Here is a 15,301-nt window from a genome sequence, read left to right as displayed (position 1 = left end):
AGTGTCCTTCCTGTCCTTGAACCCAGAACTGAACACAGCACTGGAGGTGTGGCTTCCTCAGTGCTGAGTACAGAGGGATAATCCCCTCCTGTCCCTGCTGCCCACCCTGTTTCTAACCCAAGGCAGGATGCCATTGGCTTTCTTGGCCACCTAGGCACGAATGGCTCATGTTCAGTCAACTGCTGACCAACGCCCCCAGGTTCCTCTCCTGTTAACAGCTTTCCAACCACACATCCCCAGATCTGTAGCTCTCCATGGGGCTGTTGTGACCCAGGTGCAGGACCTGGCCCTTGACCTTGTTGAACTTCATACATTTAACCTTGGCCCATAGGTCTGACCTGTCCAGGTCCTGCTCAAAGCCTCCCTACCCTCTAGCAGCTGGACACAGCCAACCAGCTTGGTGCAGACTTACTGAGGGTGCCTCAATGCCCTCACCTGGATCATTGATATAGGTATTAAAGAGGACCGGTCCCAGCACTGAAGCCCAGGGACACACCACTGGTGTCAGGTGTCAGCAGACTGAACTCCATTCCCCACCACTTTCTGGGCCTGGCCATCAGCCATTTTTTTGTTCAAACAAAACTGGCTGCCCTTTCTCATATCTCTAAGGAAGAAAAAAATGCCTAATATATATATTTTAAAAACGAATTACACTATTCCAGGAGACTGCAAAGCATTAAAAAAAAAAAAAAAAAAGACACCTCAAAAAATGCCACAAAGTCATTTATCAGCCTGGGATCCAGTGATCTGTTCTCATGTGCTTCTCCTAACAGCTGTTCCAGGGACATTCTGAACAAAGCCTTGAACAAAAATACATCTTTAACAGTTTCATCCTTGAAAAGCTGCTCTCTGCTAAGTGGCTGTCAGAGAGGCTGTCAGCAACATTCTGCAGGCAGCAGAACAAACACGAAGACAAGAGTTTTCAGCTTGGTTTCAGGGTGTAGAAGTACCTCATGTTTCAGGCAGTTTCTCAGTTGGACACTGATACTGACACTAAACCACACAATCAGTGTCACAGAACCACAGAAACATCCAGGCTGGAAAAGCCTCTCAGGATCACCAAGTCCAACCTAGAACCCTACTCTACAAGATTCACCTTAAACCATAGCCCTAAGCACCACATCCAAATAACCCTTACACATATCTAGGACTGGTGGTTCCATCACCTCCCTGGGCAGCTCATTCCAGTGCCTGACCACTCTCTTCATGAAAAACTTTTTCCTAATGTCCAGTCTAAACCTCCCCAGTCTCAGATTAAGGTCATTCCTCCTTGTTCTGTCTCAAATTACCTGTGAGAAGAGACCAGCAGCAGGGTCTCCACAACGCCACTTCAGGTAGCTGTAGACAGCCATGAGATCTGCCCTCAACCTCCTCTTCCTCAAACAAAACATCCCCAGCTCCCTCAATTGCTCCTCATCAGATTTATTCTCCAGGTCCTTCCCCGGCTTCGTTGCCCTCCTCTGGACCTGCTCCAGCACCTACACATCTCTCTTGTATTTTGGTGCCCAAAACTGAACACAACACTCATGGTGTGACCTTACCAAAGCTGAGTCCAAGGGGACAGTCACCTCCCTGCTCCTGCTGGATACAGCATTTTTAATCCCAATCAGGATGCCATTGGCCTTCTTGGCCACCTGGGCACACTGCTGGCTCATATTCAGCTGCCTGTCTTTTACAACCCCCCAGATCCCTTTCTGCCAGGCAGCTCTCCAGCTGCAGTGCCCCAAGCCTGTAGCGTTGTTTGGATTGTTGTCACTGCTGACAGTCTGATATCTTCTGTATGCCCCTTGGAATCAATAAGCCCAAACTAATCTGTGTTTGGTTAGGAGGCAAAAAAAGTTACAGAATTGTCAGGGCTGGAAGGGACCTCAAGGATCATCTAATTCCAATCCCCCTGCCACAGGCAGGGACACCTTCCACTAGATCAGTTTTTAGTTTTAAGACTTCAGTCTACCAATATAGCAATACTGAAAACCACTCAATTTAGCTTCTTCTTCCCAAATTCCAGTTCTTCCTTGCAGTAAAAGTTTTCTTGTTTATGACAAAAATCTGTTGTCCCTGTAGGGAATTATATTTCCACTGCAATCCATTTGGTTTCATTAAGTGTCCTTTCAAAGCCCTTTATCTGTGCTGCTGTGACCTCCTGCATGCACTCAGAGCCAAACTAGTTTGTGTATTGTGTTTTTTGTCAAATTCACTTACATTTTACCATCTACAGGGCACCAAATAATGTTTTGGCAACGTGGAGAAGGTCTACCTGGCAGTTGTGTCCATTACCTTCTTACTGATACCTCAGTTCACATTTTTTCCATAGAGCAATGTTTTACCACTTTCAAACCTTCTCAAGCTTGCTCTCCCACTGCAGATGACAAAGAGACTACCAAATAATACAAACCTTTAAAATATTTTGCCAGCTACTAGGTAGTGTAAATATAGAGGCATGTTTAAGAGACTGAATGAACAGGTACATGTGTAAGTAGCAGAGCAATGGAGAGCAGTGAAGAGGAAAAAGACCTGGGAGTCCTGGTGGATGGAAGGATGAGCATGAGCCAGCAATGTGCTCTGGTGACCAAGAAGGGCGTGGATTAGAAGGGCTGTGGTTAGTAGGTCAAGAAGCTGGAAGTGACCTCCAGAAATCATCCAGTCCAAACCCCCTTGCCAAGGCAGGATCATCCAGGGTAGTCCACATAGGAATTCATCCAGATGGGTTTGGAAAGTCCCAAGAGAAGGAGACTCCATAACCTCTCTGGGCAGCTTGCTCCAGGGCTCTGTCACACTCACTCTAAAGAAGTTACTCATGCTGAGGTGAAACCTTCTCTGTTCCAGTCTGTATCCATTGCTCCTTGTCTTACTGCTGCTGACCACCCAAAAGAGCTTGGACTCCTCCACTTGACACCCACCTCTCAGATATTGATAGACATTGATCAGATCCCCTCTCAGCCTTCTCTTCTCCAGACTAAACAGCCCCAGGGCTCTCAGTCTCTCTCCATAGGGAAGATGCTCAAGTCCCCTTGTCACCCTTGTGGCTCTCTGGTTGATTGTCCCCAGCAGGTCCCTGTCTCTCCTGAACTGGGGAGCCCAAAACTGGACACAGTATTGCAGGTGTGGGTCTCAGCAGGGCAGAGAAAAGGGGGAGAAGAACCTCCCTAGCCCTGCTGGCCACACTTTTCCTGATGCACCTCAGGATGCCGTTGCCTCTCTTACCCACAAGGGCACATTGCTGACCCATGCAGAACTTGCTGCCCACCAGCACTCCAAGGGCTTTCTCCATGGAGCTGTTCTCCAGAAAGGCAGCCCCAACCTGTACTGGAGCCTGCTGTTATTCCTCCCCAGGTACAAGATCCTGCACTTGTCCTTACTGAACTTCATGAGGTTTGCCTTCACCCAGCCTGCCCGGGTCTGGTTGGATGGCAGAACAGCCTGAGGGGGTGTCAGCCACCCTCTTAGCTTTGTGTCCTCAATGCCCTCATTCAGGTTGTTGATGAAGTATTGAATAAAATTTAGCCCAGTGCTCTTAATAGATTCTGAGTTAACCATCTAAGAAAGATGTTTGAATATGCCAAAGATAGGCCAATATAAATAAATGAAACTACAGTGTCACAGAAAGAGGATGACGAATACAGACAAAAAATTTCTTCTCACTTTCACAGTTCTCTGACTGGAAGTTTGTTTTCTTGGGGTATAGAAAAGTAGTGGACCCAGCATTTTAAAAACTGCATCGTTTGAAAATGTCACAATAAACAACACTGAATAATATGATGTGTTTTACATGGTCTCAGCCAAGCTGCTGAAGTAATACCTTACTGACAGGACCAGAAGGAAAGCAATCACATTTTTAATGGCAAATTATTATAATAGATAAGGACCTGGTTTTAAACAAACAAACAAACCCAACCAACCAAAAAACCCACAACCCCCCCAGATAATTCATTTCTTTTAAAAAATCTCTTAGGCCTGTGTTCTGCATACCATATAGGGGATTTGTGTCTGCGTGTTTTCAGTAAACACAAAGAACAAAACATCCAAACTCCTCACACAGTAGTAGTGATGTTAAATTGATTCATTCAAAATACAAATACAACTCAAATTGAAACAGCAAAACTTCTGAGGATCTTCACAGGCAAACAGTTAAAATCCAGATACTTTCTGTTTTTTCCTCTGCTTGGACCCTTGCAAATATTTCATTTGCTACCAGTGGCACTGAAGCAAGTTCTGCTGGTGGCAGCTTTTGCCTTAGATCACCTGAAGTGGGTTCAGGGCTGAGGTGAGAAGCTAATCAATAACAGAATCACAGCAAATATTCAGTTGAAAGAATATTCCAAGCTCACTCAGTCCAACCTTCTGCCCAGCACTGAAGGCTCAACACTGTCCCTAAGCACCAGCTCCACAGGCTCAACCATGTCCCTAAGCACCAGCTCCACAGGCTGCTTAAACACCTCCAGGAACGAGGACTGCAGCACCGCCCTGGGCAGACCATTCCAATGGCTGAGAACCCTCTCTGGGAAGAAATATTTCCTAGCATCCAGCCTGAACCTCCCCTGGAGCAGCTTGGAACCGTTTCCTATGCTCCTGTCCCTTGCCACCAAGGAGCAGAGGCTGCTGCCTCCTTGCTCCAACCTCCCTGCAGGAAGCTGCAGAGAGCAATGAGGTCTGCCCTCAGCCTCCTCTTCTCCAGCCTGAACACCCCCAGCTCCCTCAGCCCTCCTCAGCAGCCCAGCTGCTTCAGGCCTATCTGGCCTCATTGCCCTTCTCTGGACATGCTTCAGTCCCTCAATGTCCTTTCTGCAGTAAGGGACCCAGAATTGAACATAGCACTTGACGTGTGGCCTCCTCAGAGCTGAGCGCAGGGGCATGATCCCCTCCCTCCTCTCCCTGCTGCCCACCCTGTTTTTAATACAATCCAGGATGCCAATCAGTGATAACTGCAAACTCTAAGCAAGTATAAAATCAGAAGACAACAAAAAACAAGGCCACCCTCTAGAGGGGTGAAGGCAGCACAAGGGCAATGCTAGTGCCTAATCTCTAAGGGCACTAGGTCCCAGTTACATGACATTATCCACTGAGCACTGCCAGTCGTCCTCTTTTGAAAAACCTCTGGCAAATTTCAGGTTAAATCCTAGGCTTTGTTGGGGGATTTTTGCTGCCTTTTAAAAAAATAATTATTTTACATTATGGTTGGTGTCTTCCTAATGACACAAGACAGGATGCTGCTGCAGGATCACCTCCTAGTGAGGCAGCCATTTTGCTCATATTCTTTTAATCTGTAAGAGAAATATGACTTCAAATCAATCATTCTACACAGCAACAGTAATTCTGATGCACATTTTGATTTTTTTTTTTTAGTATTTGCTGTACCAAGGTAAGTTTTTACTATAACCCCTTGTGTCTTTATCTCCATTTGACTGTGCTTTGAGGAGAACATGGTATTCTTTGCTTGCTAATTAAGTTCATCCCAATGGTTTTCAGACAGTGGATTTGGTTTTAACAAATGCTCCTCCCCTGAAAAAAAAACAACCTACTTTAAAGGGGTGAACAGGAATTGGAGGAAAAATACAACCTCTAATTGTGCAGAATACTTCAAAATGAAGCCCAAGATACTTCTACTCAGTGAACAAAGATCTGTTTCCAGTTAGCAATTTACCACTGTGACTGTGACAGTTCTTAGAGGAGTTCATGGGCATTTTAAAAATCACTGTGAGCAAAGCCAAGGTCTGCTGCTGTGAACTGCTTCCCCTTGTGCCCACACAAGCATTACCTCAAAGACGCCACAGTGGCAGCCACAGCTGATGTGCAGGAGGTTAATGCACATTGCCAAAGTAATAACTCACATAGTGAGGGATAATCAGAAGATGTTCACCCTGAGAGCTATGGTTCAGCCCACACAAGAGGCTAAGTCTTAGAAAAACAAAATTTTCCTTTTGAAATGGTTGCTGTTGCTTTTCATCACAGAAGAGTGATTTCCCATTGGAATGGGCTGCCCAGGGAGGTGGTGGAGGCATCGTCCCTTGAGGTCTTCAAGAAAAGACTAGATGAGGCACTTAGTGCCATGGTCTGGTTGACTGGCTAGGGCTGGGTGCTAGGTTGGACTGGATGAGCTTGGAGGTCTCTTCCAACCTGGTTGATTCTATGATTCTAAGAGCACAAAATGCTGCAACAGATTTTTAATGAAGACTGTAATAGGAGACCATTCCCACAGCAGAAATGGCCAAAGTCTGCCTGTGTGCAGCATCCAGAACTAGGACAAATCGTGTGGAAAAGGACCTAGGGGTGCTGACGAGTGAGAAGCTGAACATAAGCAGGCAGTGTGAGCTTGGAGCACAGTAGGCCAATGGCAGCCTGGGCAGCTTCCAAGGCAGCATGGCCAGAGGTGGAGACAGGGAATCCTGCCCCTCTGCCCTGCTCTGATGAGATCTCACCTGCACTGCTGCATTTAGGTCTGGAGCCCTCAATATAGGAAGGACATGGAGGTGATGGAGAGGGCCAAAAGAATGATCAGGGGTTGGAGCAGCTCTGCTACAAGGACAAGCTGAGGGAGCCCAGGGTGTTCAGCCTGGAGAAGAGGAGTCTCAGGGCAGTCCTAAGAGCAGCCTGCCAGTACCTGAAGGGACTTTGAGAAGGCTGCAGAGAGACTATTTACAAAGGCCTGCAGGGATAGGCCAAGGGCAAAAGCTTCAGACTAGAGCACAGCAGATTTAGGTTGGATGTAAGGAACAAGTTCTGCACCACGAGAGTGGTGAAACAGTGGAACAGGTTGCCCAGGGAGGTGTTTGGAGCTATTCAAGGTGAGTCTGGACAGGGCTGTGGGCAACCTAATCTAGTTGAGGATGTCCCTGCTGAGTGCAAAGGGGGTTGGACTGGATGAGCTTTGGAGGTCACTTCCAACCCAGACCATTCTATGATAAAATTAAAATCAGAGAATGATCTTTTGGTTCACACTTTCGTTACCATGCAGCCCAATCACAGTAAATAAAGTGTTATGAACCTCAAGGAAGAAACACACAGTCCAGCCATAGTGAAATTGGGTATTAAATGTGCAGCTCTTGAATTTTATTCTACACTTATATATGCTACTATACACTTAATTTAAACATTTTTATACTTGCCAGTGTGTACATTTAAGCTTCAGGAATAAGAAAGAAACCCAGTTTATTGTCACCATCTTATAATATGTTGACGAACATTAATTTCTTCTGTTCATAGCTGAGCCAGGTAATCACTTGGACATAGAAGATAGGCTCAGGGATTTCTAGCTCTACCCATTTGGGACAACACCTGAGGTGAACTTAACTTTCAGTCTCCTTCTGATGTACTAGAACAGTAACTGAAAACCATTTATGCCAGCTAGCTGGTGCCACTGCTTCCAGCTTTGTTTATTACCTCCTAGACAGATATTCCCCACAGCCAAGAAGGCTCTGAGAAAACTGTCCTGGTAGTGAAGTTATCTTGAAATTAGCATTGTTCTCCTCCTTCTAAAGCAGCCAACAACTTATACAAACATCAGAAGGATGTTTCACACTTGGGTCAACAATGAAAAGAACAAAAAGTCAAATTAAATTAATAATGAAAGTTGTTATTATGTCAGATCTTCCAGTACATCATTTCACAGAATTCTGTGTCATAAAGATGCTTTGGATGGGCTTGTCTGGTTTCTAATTTGCAGGACAATAAATCAACTGGCATTCTATTTGATAAAGATTCAATAGGGGAGCATTTGCAGATCTATAAACAGGGGAGTCTGGGTATGATAGACTAGTACTTACGTGGTCTGGAAAGTCAGACTTCAACTCAGCAATGCTTTTACACCAATACGCTGCTGTTTTCTCACTGATCAGTTCAATGTTCAGAAAAGAGCCTTGGCCAGGGCCATAGACAGGACCAGAAGTAATTCCACGCACGATCCTTGGTGAAACATTGGTCACAATATCCTGCAAAGCAGTGAAACCTTTCAGGCTGGTTTTGCACACACATCAGTGATGGGTACATGATGTACACGTACATGTCTCAGGCTTTTTAAAGTCTCCTGTTGTTATGAGCAAACCCTCTGCTGGAGGCCAGGTCTTTAAATTAGCATGTTCTAAATGGAGATTCTCAGAATTACAGAATTAACCAGGTTGAGAAAGACCTTTGAGATCATCAAGTCCAACCTATCACCCAACACCATCTAATCAATTAAATTATATTTTTGTATATTCTGAAGCACAACTTCTTCCCTTTTCTTGCTTCTTTCCCCGCTTTCTTTCCTTCTGGCTTTGCTTGCTTGTCCTGCTTGTTCTGTTTGGGTGATGGTAAGAACAGTGGAGGGGGTGGGAGAGAGGTAATATTTTGTTAGCTAGAAACAGCCTTCTGGGCTTTGTCCAGGGGGGTCTTGGCTACTGTCAGTTATATGTATTTATGTTTATTGCCTTTTATAAACAGTTTATGTCAGAGACTGAGATAAACAGTATGTCCCAACATCTCAGAAAAAAACTTGTTTTGAGCTAAATTTCTGAGAAATCGTGTTTGTACTCACTGTCCTGAAAATCCCCTCCTGAATAAGCTCAGACCCCCAAGGGCTCCCCAGAATGCAACAACTGGACAAGAAACCAACCAGGACAATGCAGAATGAGTTTGTGCATGCTACCATGGGAACATCTGCCTGACTGCTAAGCTTGCATGGACTGAAAGACCACCATTCTGGACCACCACACCTGGAACTGAGCTCCTGTCACATGGGAGGAGAAAGCTTCCTGTTGTGACAGGTGATGCTGATTCTGACCCAACCACAGTCTAGCAGCTCCTGATTTATCAATAGCAGCAATCATTTCAGATAAACCAGCCAGACAAGGGGGGCTCAACCCTGGAAACCCCCTACCACACTGAGCATGCCCAGCACCACTGGACAGTGGGCCAGGCTAAGCAAATCACTCCTGGAAAACGCTAAATGATTCTCAGAAAAACATGCATATTCAATGAGGCAGCCAGGGAAAAGAAGAGAAGCTCTGACCTGCAGAATGAACCTTCCCCACCCATCCTCTTCAAACAGACTCCAAGGTGACCTCTCTTCTTTCTGTGTGGGGGTATTTCTTTCTTTTTCTTTCTCCTATCTCCCCCACCTCTCTTACTTTCTCCCTCTCCCCATCCTTACCCTCGTGTGTAAGTCGTGGGAATGCAATAAAGCTAGCCTATCCATTTGACACCGTTTGTGCCTTAATTCTGTGCCCGAGAATCCAATTCCTCCAGACTGGGACAGTTTACTTTTGTGTTTAGTCTGCTTTCGTAAATAACAATTTCGTTTCACTTCTGAATTCTGTGTATGCCTGTTTACTTCCTCCCCCTGGGGCGAACCTCAACTTCTGTGTGGTGCTAAAGCACCCCCATCAAGCTAAACCAAGCAATGGTGAAAGCTAAGATCAATGCTGTAAAGCATGAAGGTCAGCATGAGGTGAGCAAACAGTTTTGAAGCAGGCAGTAAACACACACAACGCCGACTTGTTTAGTGGTTCTAATTAAGCTGCAATGTCACCTTATCTCTATTAACAAAGAACTGTAAATCCTGACATGATTTCAAACTAAAGAGAAACAGAGGAGGCAAAATGCTCCTTTTGCCAATTCCCAATTAAAAATCATTTTGAAGCAAGGTCATTTATTTACAACTGTATCAGAATTATTTGTTTAAGTGCCCCTCCTCACCATCTTGTAATTTTGAGTGAGATAACATGAACCTCCATTAGTTTATAGCAATTAAGGTCAATTTACATATTTTAATTAAGAACCATCCCATATAAAACAATTAGGGTAATAGGCACACTAACTGGATTTCATAACATTTGGACGTTTTTCCAACTAGATAGACAGGAAACCTTAATTAGCATTAATTAGCACTGATCTGCATATGTTTGATAAGGCATACCCTTGCCACAAAAGATTATTTATTCTGGAATCTGCCAAATGCTGCAGTTACAGAGGATAAAAGGACTTTTCTTTCACATTTTGTGTAAATTTGAGGTAATCTTCATCTGCTTCTAAAGCTGAATTTATTGTTACACAGTAAATATGCACTAATATTTCACACTGAGAAACTGACATGTGTCCATTTGCAGAGCTGCAAATCATGCAAAGCAATCTCCTCACTTGTTCTATTTTCAGGCCTAAGAAGGCTGGAATGTGGGTATCATAGACTCATAGAATGGTTTAGCTTGGAAAGGACCTCAAAGAGCACCTAGTTACAACCTCCTGCCACAGGCAGGGACAACTAGGACAGGTTGCTCAAGGCCTCATCCAACCTGGCCTTGAGCACCTCCCTGGGCAACCTATGCCAGTGTCTCACTGCCCTCATACTGAAGAACTTCTTCCTAACATCCAGTTTAAATATTCCCTCTGCCACTCTAAACCCGTTCCTCCTCATCCTATCTTTACAATACCCTGTAAATAGTCCCTCTAAAACCCTCATGCAGCCCCCTTCAGGTACTGGAAGGCTACTCCAAGGTCTCCTAAAAGAAGCCTTCTTTTCTCCAGGCTGCAGAGCCTCAACTCTCTCAGCCTGTCCTCATAGCAGAGCTGCTGCAGCCCTCTGAGCATCTTCATGGCCTACTCTGGACTGTCTCCAGCAGTTCCATGTCCTTCTTCTGTTGGGGGCTCCAGAGCTGTACACAGTAATCCCTAATTTCCCTGCTATAATATTCTCCCTTCTTCACCTCCCTCTCAACAGTCAAACTATGTTTTCAGAAAAAAAAAATCAGGATATTCTCTGAATTTATGCAAAGCAAAAGCAAAGGGTGGAATGCACTTCCCTTGCTTCCCAAAACAATTGTAAACATTGCAGCTTACGCTGAAGAACTGCTTACATGAGTTTGCTCCTGAGCATTCCACTCCTTTCACATTGCATCAGTGATTTCACGGAATCACAGAACTCTAGATGTTGGAAGGGACCTCCAGAGATCATTGAGTCCCTACCTCCCTGCCAATGCAGGATCACCCAGAGTAGTTTGCACAAGAATGCATCCAGGTGGGTTTTGAAAGTCTCCAGAAAAGGAGACTCCACAACCTCTCTGGGCAGCCTGCTCCAGGTCTCTGTCACTCTCACTGTAAAGATTTGACTTCACCCCAGCAGGCTATTCGTGCACCCAGGGCATGCTCCCACATCACCTGGCACCACAAAACATGCAAAGGCAGTGACTTCAGTGCTGGCAACCTGTCCCTACTCCTGCCAGCCATTTGCCAACAGATAGAAGTCAAGTGGCCATGAGGCTCTGTAGCCAGAGCAGCATGGCACCAGGCCTGAGCTAACAGCCTGACTGTCGGTAGCAGTTATTAGTTTTGGGTATAGTACAAATGATGGGAAGATGCACGTGGTAAGATTTCCATTCTGTTGTTGGCTTGTGTCTGTGTGTATGCCAGACCCTGCTTGGAGACGCTTAACAAAATCATTTGTTATCTTACTGTGTGTGTGTTTTGTTGTCCTTCTGTCCTTCTCATTTCAGCCTGGAGAAAAGAAGACTTTGAGGAGACCTTGGAGTGGCCTTCCAGTATCTGAAGGGGACTACAGGAGGGCTGGGGAGGGACTATTGACAAGGTCTTGTAATGACAGGATGAGGAGTAATGGGTTTAAACTGGCAGAGGGGAGATTCAAATCAGATGTTAGGAAAGGGTTCTTTGCAGTGAGGGTGGTGAGACACTTGCACAGGTTGCCCAGGGAGGCTGTGGCTGCTCCTTCTCTGGAGGTGTTGAAGACAAAGTTGAATGAGGCCTTGAGTGACCTGTTCTAGTGGGAGGTGTCCCTGCCTATGGCAGGGGTTTGGAACTGGATGATCTTTGAGGTCCCTTCCAACCTAAACTATTCTATGATTCCATGATTTATTGCAGGTAAGAATTCAAAATCTCAGATATTACAATCTAGATTATACTTTCTTGGGGACACTCATATAATCTCAGTCTTCTTCCATGCAAAAAACATTCTGAAGTTTTTGTGTCTGCTTTGGGTCTACAGGCAATCTCTCCCCTTAGACCTGCAACTGCTACCAAATCCCCATGCCTTTCATAGAATCATAGAATCAATGAGGTTGGAAAAGACCTCCAAAATCATCCAGTCCAACCTATCAGCAGCCCTACCCAATCAAATAGACCATGGCACTAAGAGCCTCATCCACTCTTTTCTTGAACACCTCCAGGGACAGTATCTGCACCACCTCCCTGGGCAGCCCATTCCAATGCCAATCACTCTTTCTGTCAAGAACTTCCTCCTAACATCCAGCCTGTACCTCCCTTGGCACAACTTGAGACTGTGTCCCCTTGTTCTGTTGCTGCTTGCCTGGCAGAAGAGATCTACCTCACCTGGCTACAGCCTCCCTTCAGGTAGTTGTAGACAGCAATGAGGTCACCCCTGAGCCTCCTCTTCCCAGGTTCCCCCAGCTCTCTCAGCCTCTCCTCACAGGGCTGTGTTCCAGGCCCATCACCAGATTTGTCACCCTTCTCTGGACACCTTCAAGTATCTCAACATCTCTTTTGAATTGAGGAGCCCAGAACTGGACACAGTACTCAAGGTGTGGCCTGAGCAGTGCTGAGTACAGGGGAAGAATAACCTCCCTTGTCCTACTGTTCATGCTGTCCCTGATCCAGGCCAGGATACCATTGACTCTCCTGGCTACCTGGGCACACTGCTGGCTCATGTTTAGCCTGCTATCTACTAGTACTCCCAGGTCGATCTCTGCCTGGCTGCATTCCAACCACTCTATCCCTAGCCTGTAGCACTGCTTGCGGTTGTTGTGGCCAAAGTGTAGAACCCTGCACTTGGCCTCATTAAATTCATCCCATTAGCCTTTGCCCACCCATCCAGCCTGGCAAGGTCCCTCTGCAGGGCTCTCCTACCCTCCAACAGGTTGACAGACTCCAACAGATTGACTTTCATTCCGTCTTTCCCAAAGCTCAGTCACAGTCAGCATCTGAGTGACAATTTCTCTCTGCAGGTTCCCACAAAGTTGAGTCAGGTAATGTGCAGACTTTGCAAACTGGCTTAGAAGCACCTATTCTTCACTTTAATGACCACAAGAGATACAAAAAGCCACATGAAACGGCAAACACACATACATCTCTCTGCCTGCATTCCCTCACTCTTGATTTTTTTCTTCATTTTTTTTGAGATGTCCTTTGGTGCTCTAGGACTTTCCCTTCCAGGTGTCCCCTGCCAGCAGACAGCTGTGTTTTCAAATGGTGGCTTCCACTGCCTCCCTACTGCTTCTGTGTCACAGGACCCCTCCACTGTGTCCATGCATTGTTTTATCTTTCCTGAACAAGCTGCTTCTGCTTCCAGAAATCCTTCCTGGCTTTGAAATCCAAACATTACCACCTGGCTGCTTTGTCTTGATTCCTCCCAAGTGGAATTTGCTGTTCTTATTTAAGATCCCATTCCTTATTTGCCTCCCCTAACTCCAAGTAAGCTAGATGGAGAGACTGTGATGACTGGCACACTGGCACCTCTCCTGTCTCTTGTTAGCACATGACAGCCCCAGACACAAGAGGACACATAGTTCATGGAAAGAAAATTGAATTTGTAACGTATGTGATGATTCAAGGAATCTGTCTATGTACATACAGAGTAAAATCATGCAAGTGACAGAAAATTGTCTCTTAGAGATGAGTGTGAGATACCCACACAGAACTAGCATTACCACCATCTTCCTCTTCAAACCCCTTCTCTGTCTACAAAGCTAAATAGGGAGAGAGTCAGGGAAAGAAAGGATCTATTGGCTGTGCTTAACAGTTGATTTCACACCCTTCAGTCTTAGGAGTGATTTTCACCTGGTATCCAAGATAGTTAGGAGCGATTTTCACCTGGTATCAAAGGTTCTCTCACCATGATGGGCAATTCTGGCAGCTGCCCCACTGCTGTGTCTAAAATAGCACCTAAAGTTAGAATAGCTGAAACATAAGGTCAGAGTAGGTGAAGTAGCCATAGTGCTCCAGCCATGGGTTTGAGAGAGAACATTTTCTGCTGTCTTAATAGAGTACGGATTTTCCCTGTTTGTAGGATTTGTCTGGCCAAATGCTGGCACTCATCACTAGTTTTCCCTTATGAAACCCAACCTTGTCTTCTCATCCCAGCTATGCACACAATGGTTTTGTTGTTTGTAACAATTGCTGTGTGCACACTAAGCCACGATGGAACTGGAGCAAGAAGCCTGACAGTCTTAGTTTGATGAAAAGATCAACATAAGCTGGCAGTGTTCACGCACCCAGACAGCAACCCTGTCCCAGGCTGCATCAAGAGAAGCATGGCCAGCAGGGCAAGGGAGCAGACTCTGCCCCTTTCCTCTTGTCAGACCCCACCTGGAGTAGTGAGTGCAGTTCTGGAGGCCCCAACACAAGAAAGACATGGAACTGTTTGAGACAGTGCAGAGGAGGCCACAAAGATGCTCAGAAGGCTGCAGCAGCTCTGCTATGAGGACAGGCTGAGAGAGTTGGGGCTCTGCAGCCTGGAGAAGAGAAGGCCTCAAGGAGACCTTGGAGTGGCCTTCCAGTGTCTGAAGGGGACTACAGGAGGACTATTGACAAGATCTTGTAATGACAGGATGAGGAGTAATGGGTTTAGAGAGGCAGAGGGAATATTTAAACTGGATGTTAGGAAGAAGTTCTTTGCAGTGAAGGTGGTGAGACACTTGCACAGGTTGCCCAGGGAGGTTGTGGTTGCTCCCTCCCTGGAGGTGTTGAAGACAAAGTTGAATGAGGCCTTGAGCTACCTATTCTGGTGGGAGGTGTCCCTGCCTATGGCAGGGGTTTGGAACTGGATGATCTTTGAGGTCACTTCCAACCTAAGCCATTCTATGACTCTATGATTCTAATTTCAAAAATACTTCAATTGAATGGACATTTGAGACAGTACCTTCAGATAAAGCCCAAACACTAAGCAACTTTTAGCCAGTTAAATTTAAACTCTAAAAGTTGTTTTGCTTCACACTATGTTGTGGAGGGCCTGTAGGCCCAAAAATAGGCTTATTTACGCCTTGACCTGCCTGGACATGTTTAGGCAGAAAAACAGATTAAACAGACAAAAGGGGCACAGCAGACCTGGTGCCACAAAGTCTGGTCTGCCAGGACCCTTGTTTGTAAACATGTTGTGTAAGCCCCCACATGCCTAGTACATGTCTGCCTAGTGCTAGGCCCGTGTGATCCCCATATTTGGAAGTCCAGGCCTGTGGCTTTTGCCTATTATGGTAAGGTTTGGCTGACTGCCAACCTGATTGGTCATTCTAGTGGCCAAAGGGCCATTCATCTCAGCCCACCTTTAATAAATAGGGGTACACAGGTAAACAACATGCTCAGACTCCAT

The 15,301-nt window shown here is 45.8% G+C and overlaps 1 protein-coding gene across 3 annotated transcripts in view; it reads right to left on the bottom strand.

The window, feature by feature from the left end:
• Positions 1–15,301, bottom strand: part of DPYD (dihydropyrimidine dehydrogenase) — a 647,138-nt gene that overhangs the window by 237,536 nt on the left and 394,301 nt on the right. For all 3 annotated transcript variants that reach the window (XM_064147329.1, XM_064147330.1, XM_064147331.1), the window contains one exon: positions 7,761–7,925. In XM_064147329.1, the coding sequence (XP_064003399.1) occupies positions 7,761–7,925 (165 nt within the window). The remainder of the gene's footprint in view (positions 1–7,760; positions 7,926–15,301) is intronic.

Source organism: Pogoniulus pusillus, chromosome 8 (assembly GCF_015220805.1).
Source record: "Pogoniulus pusillus isolate bPogPus1 chromosome 8, bPogPus1.pri, whole genome shotgun sequence".
NCBI classification, from domain to species: Eukaryota; Metazoa; Chordata; class Aves; order Piciformes; family Lybiidae; genus Pogoniulus; species Pogoniulus pusillus.
Note: the sequence above shows the minus strand (reverse complement) of the source record. Positions and strands in the feature narration are given on the sequence as shown.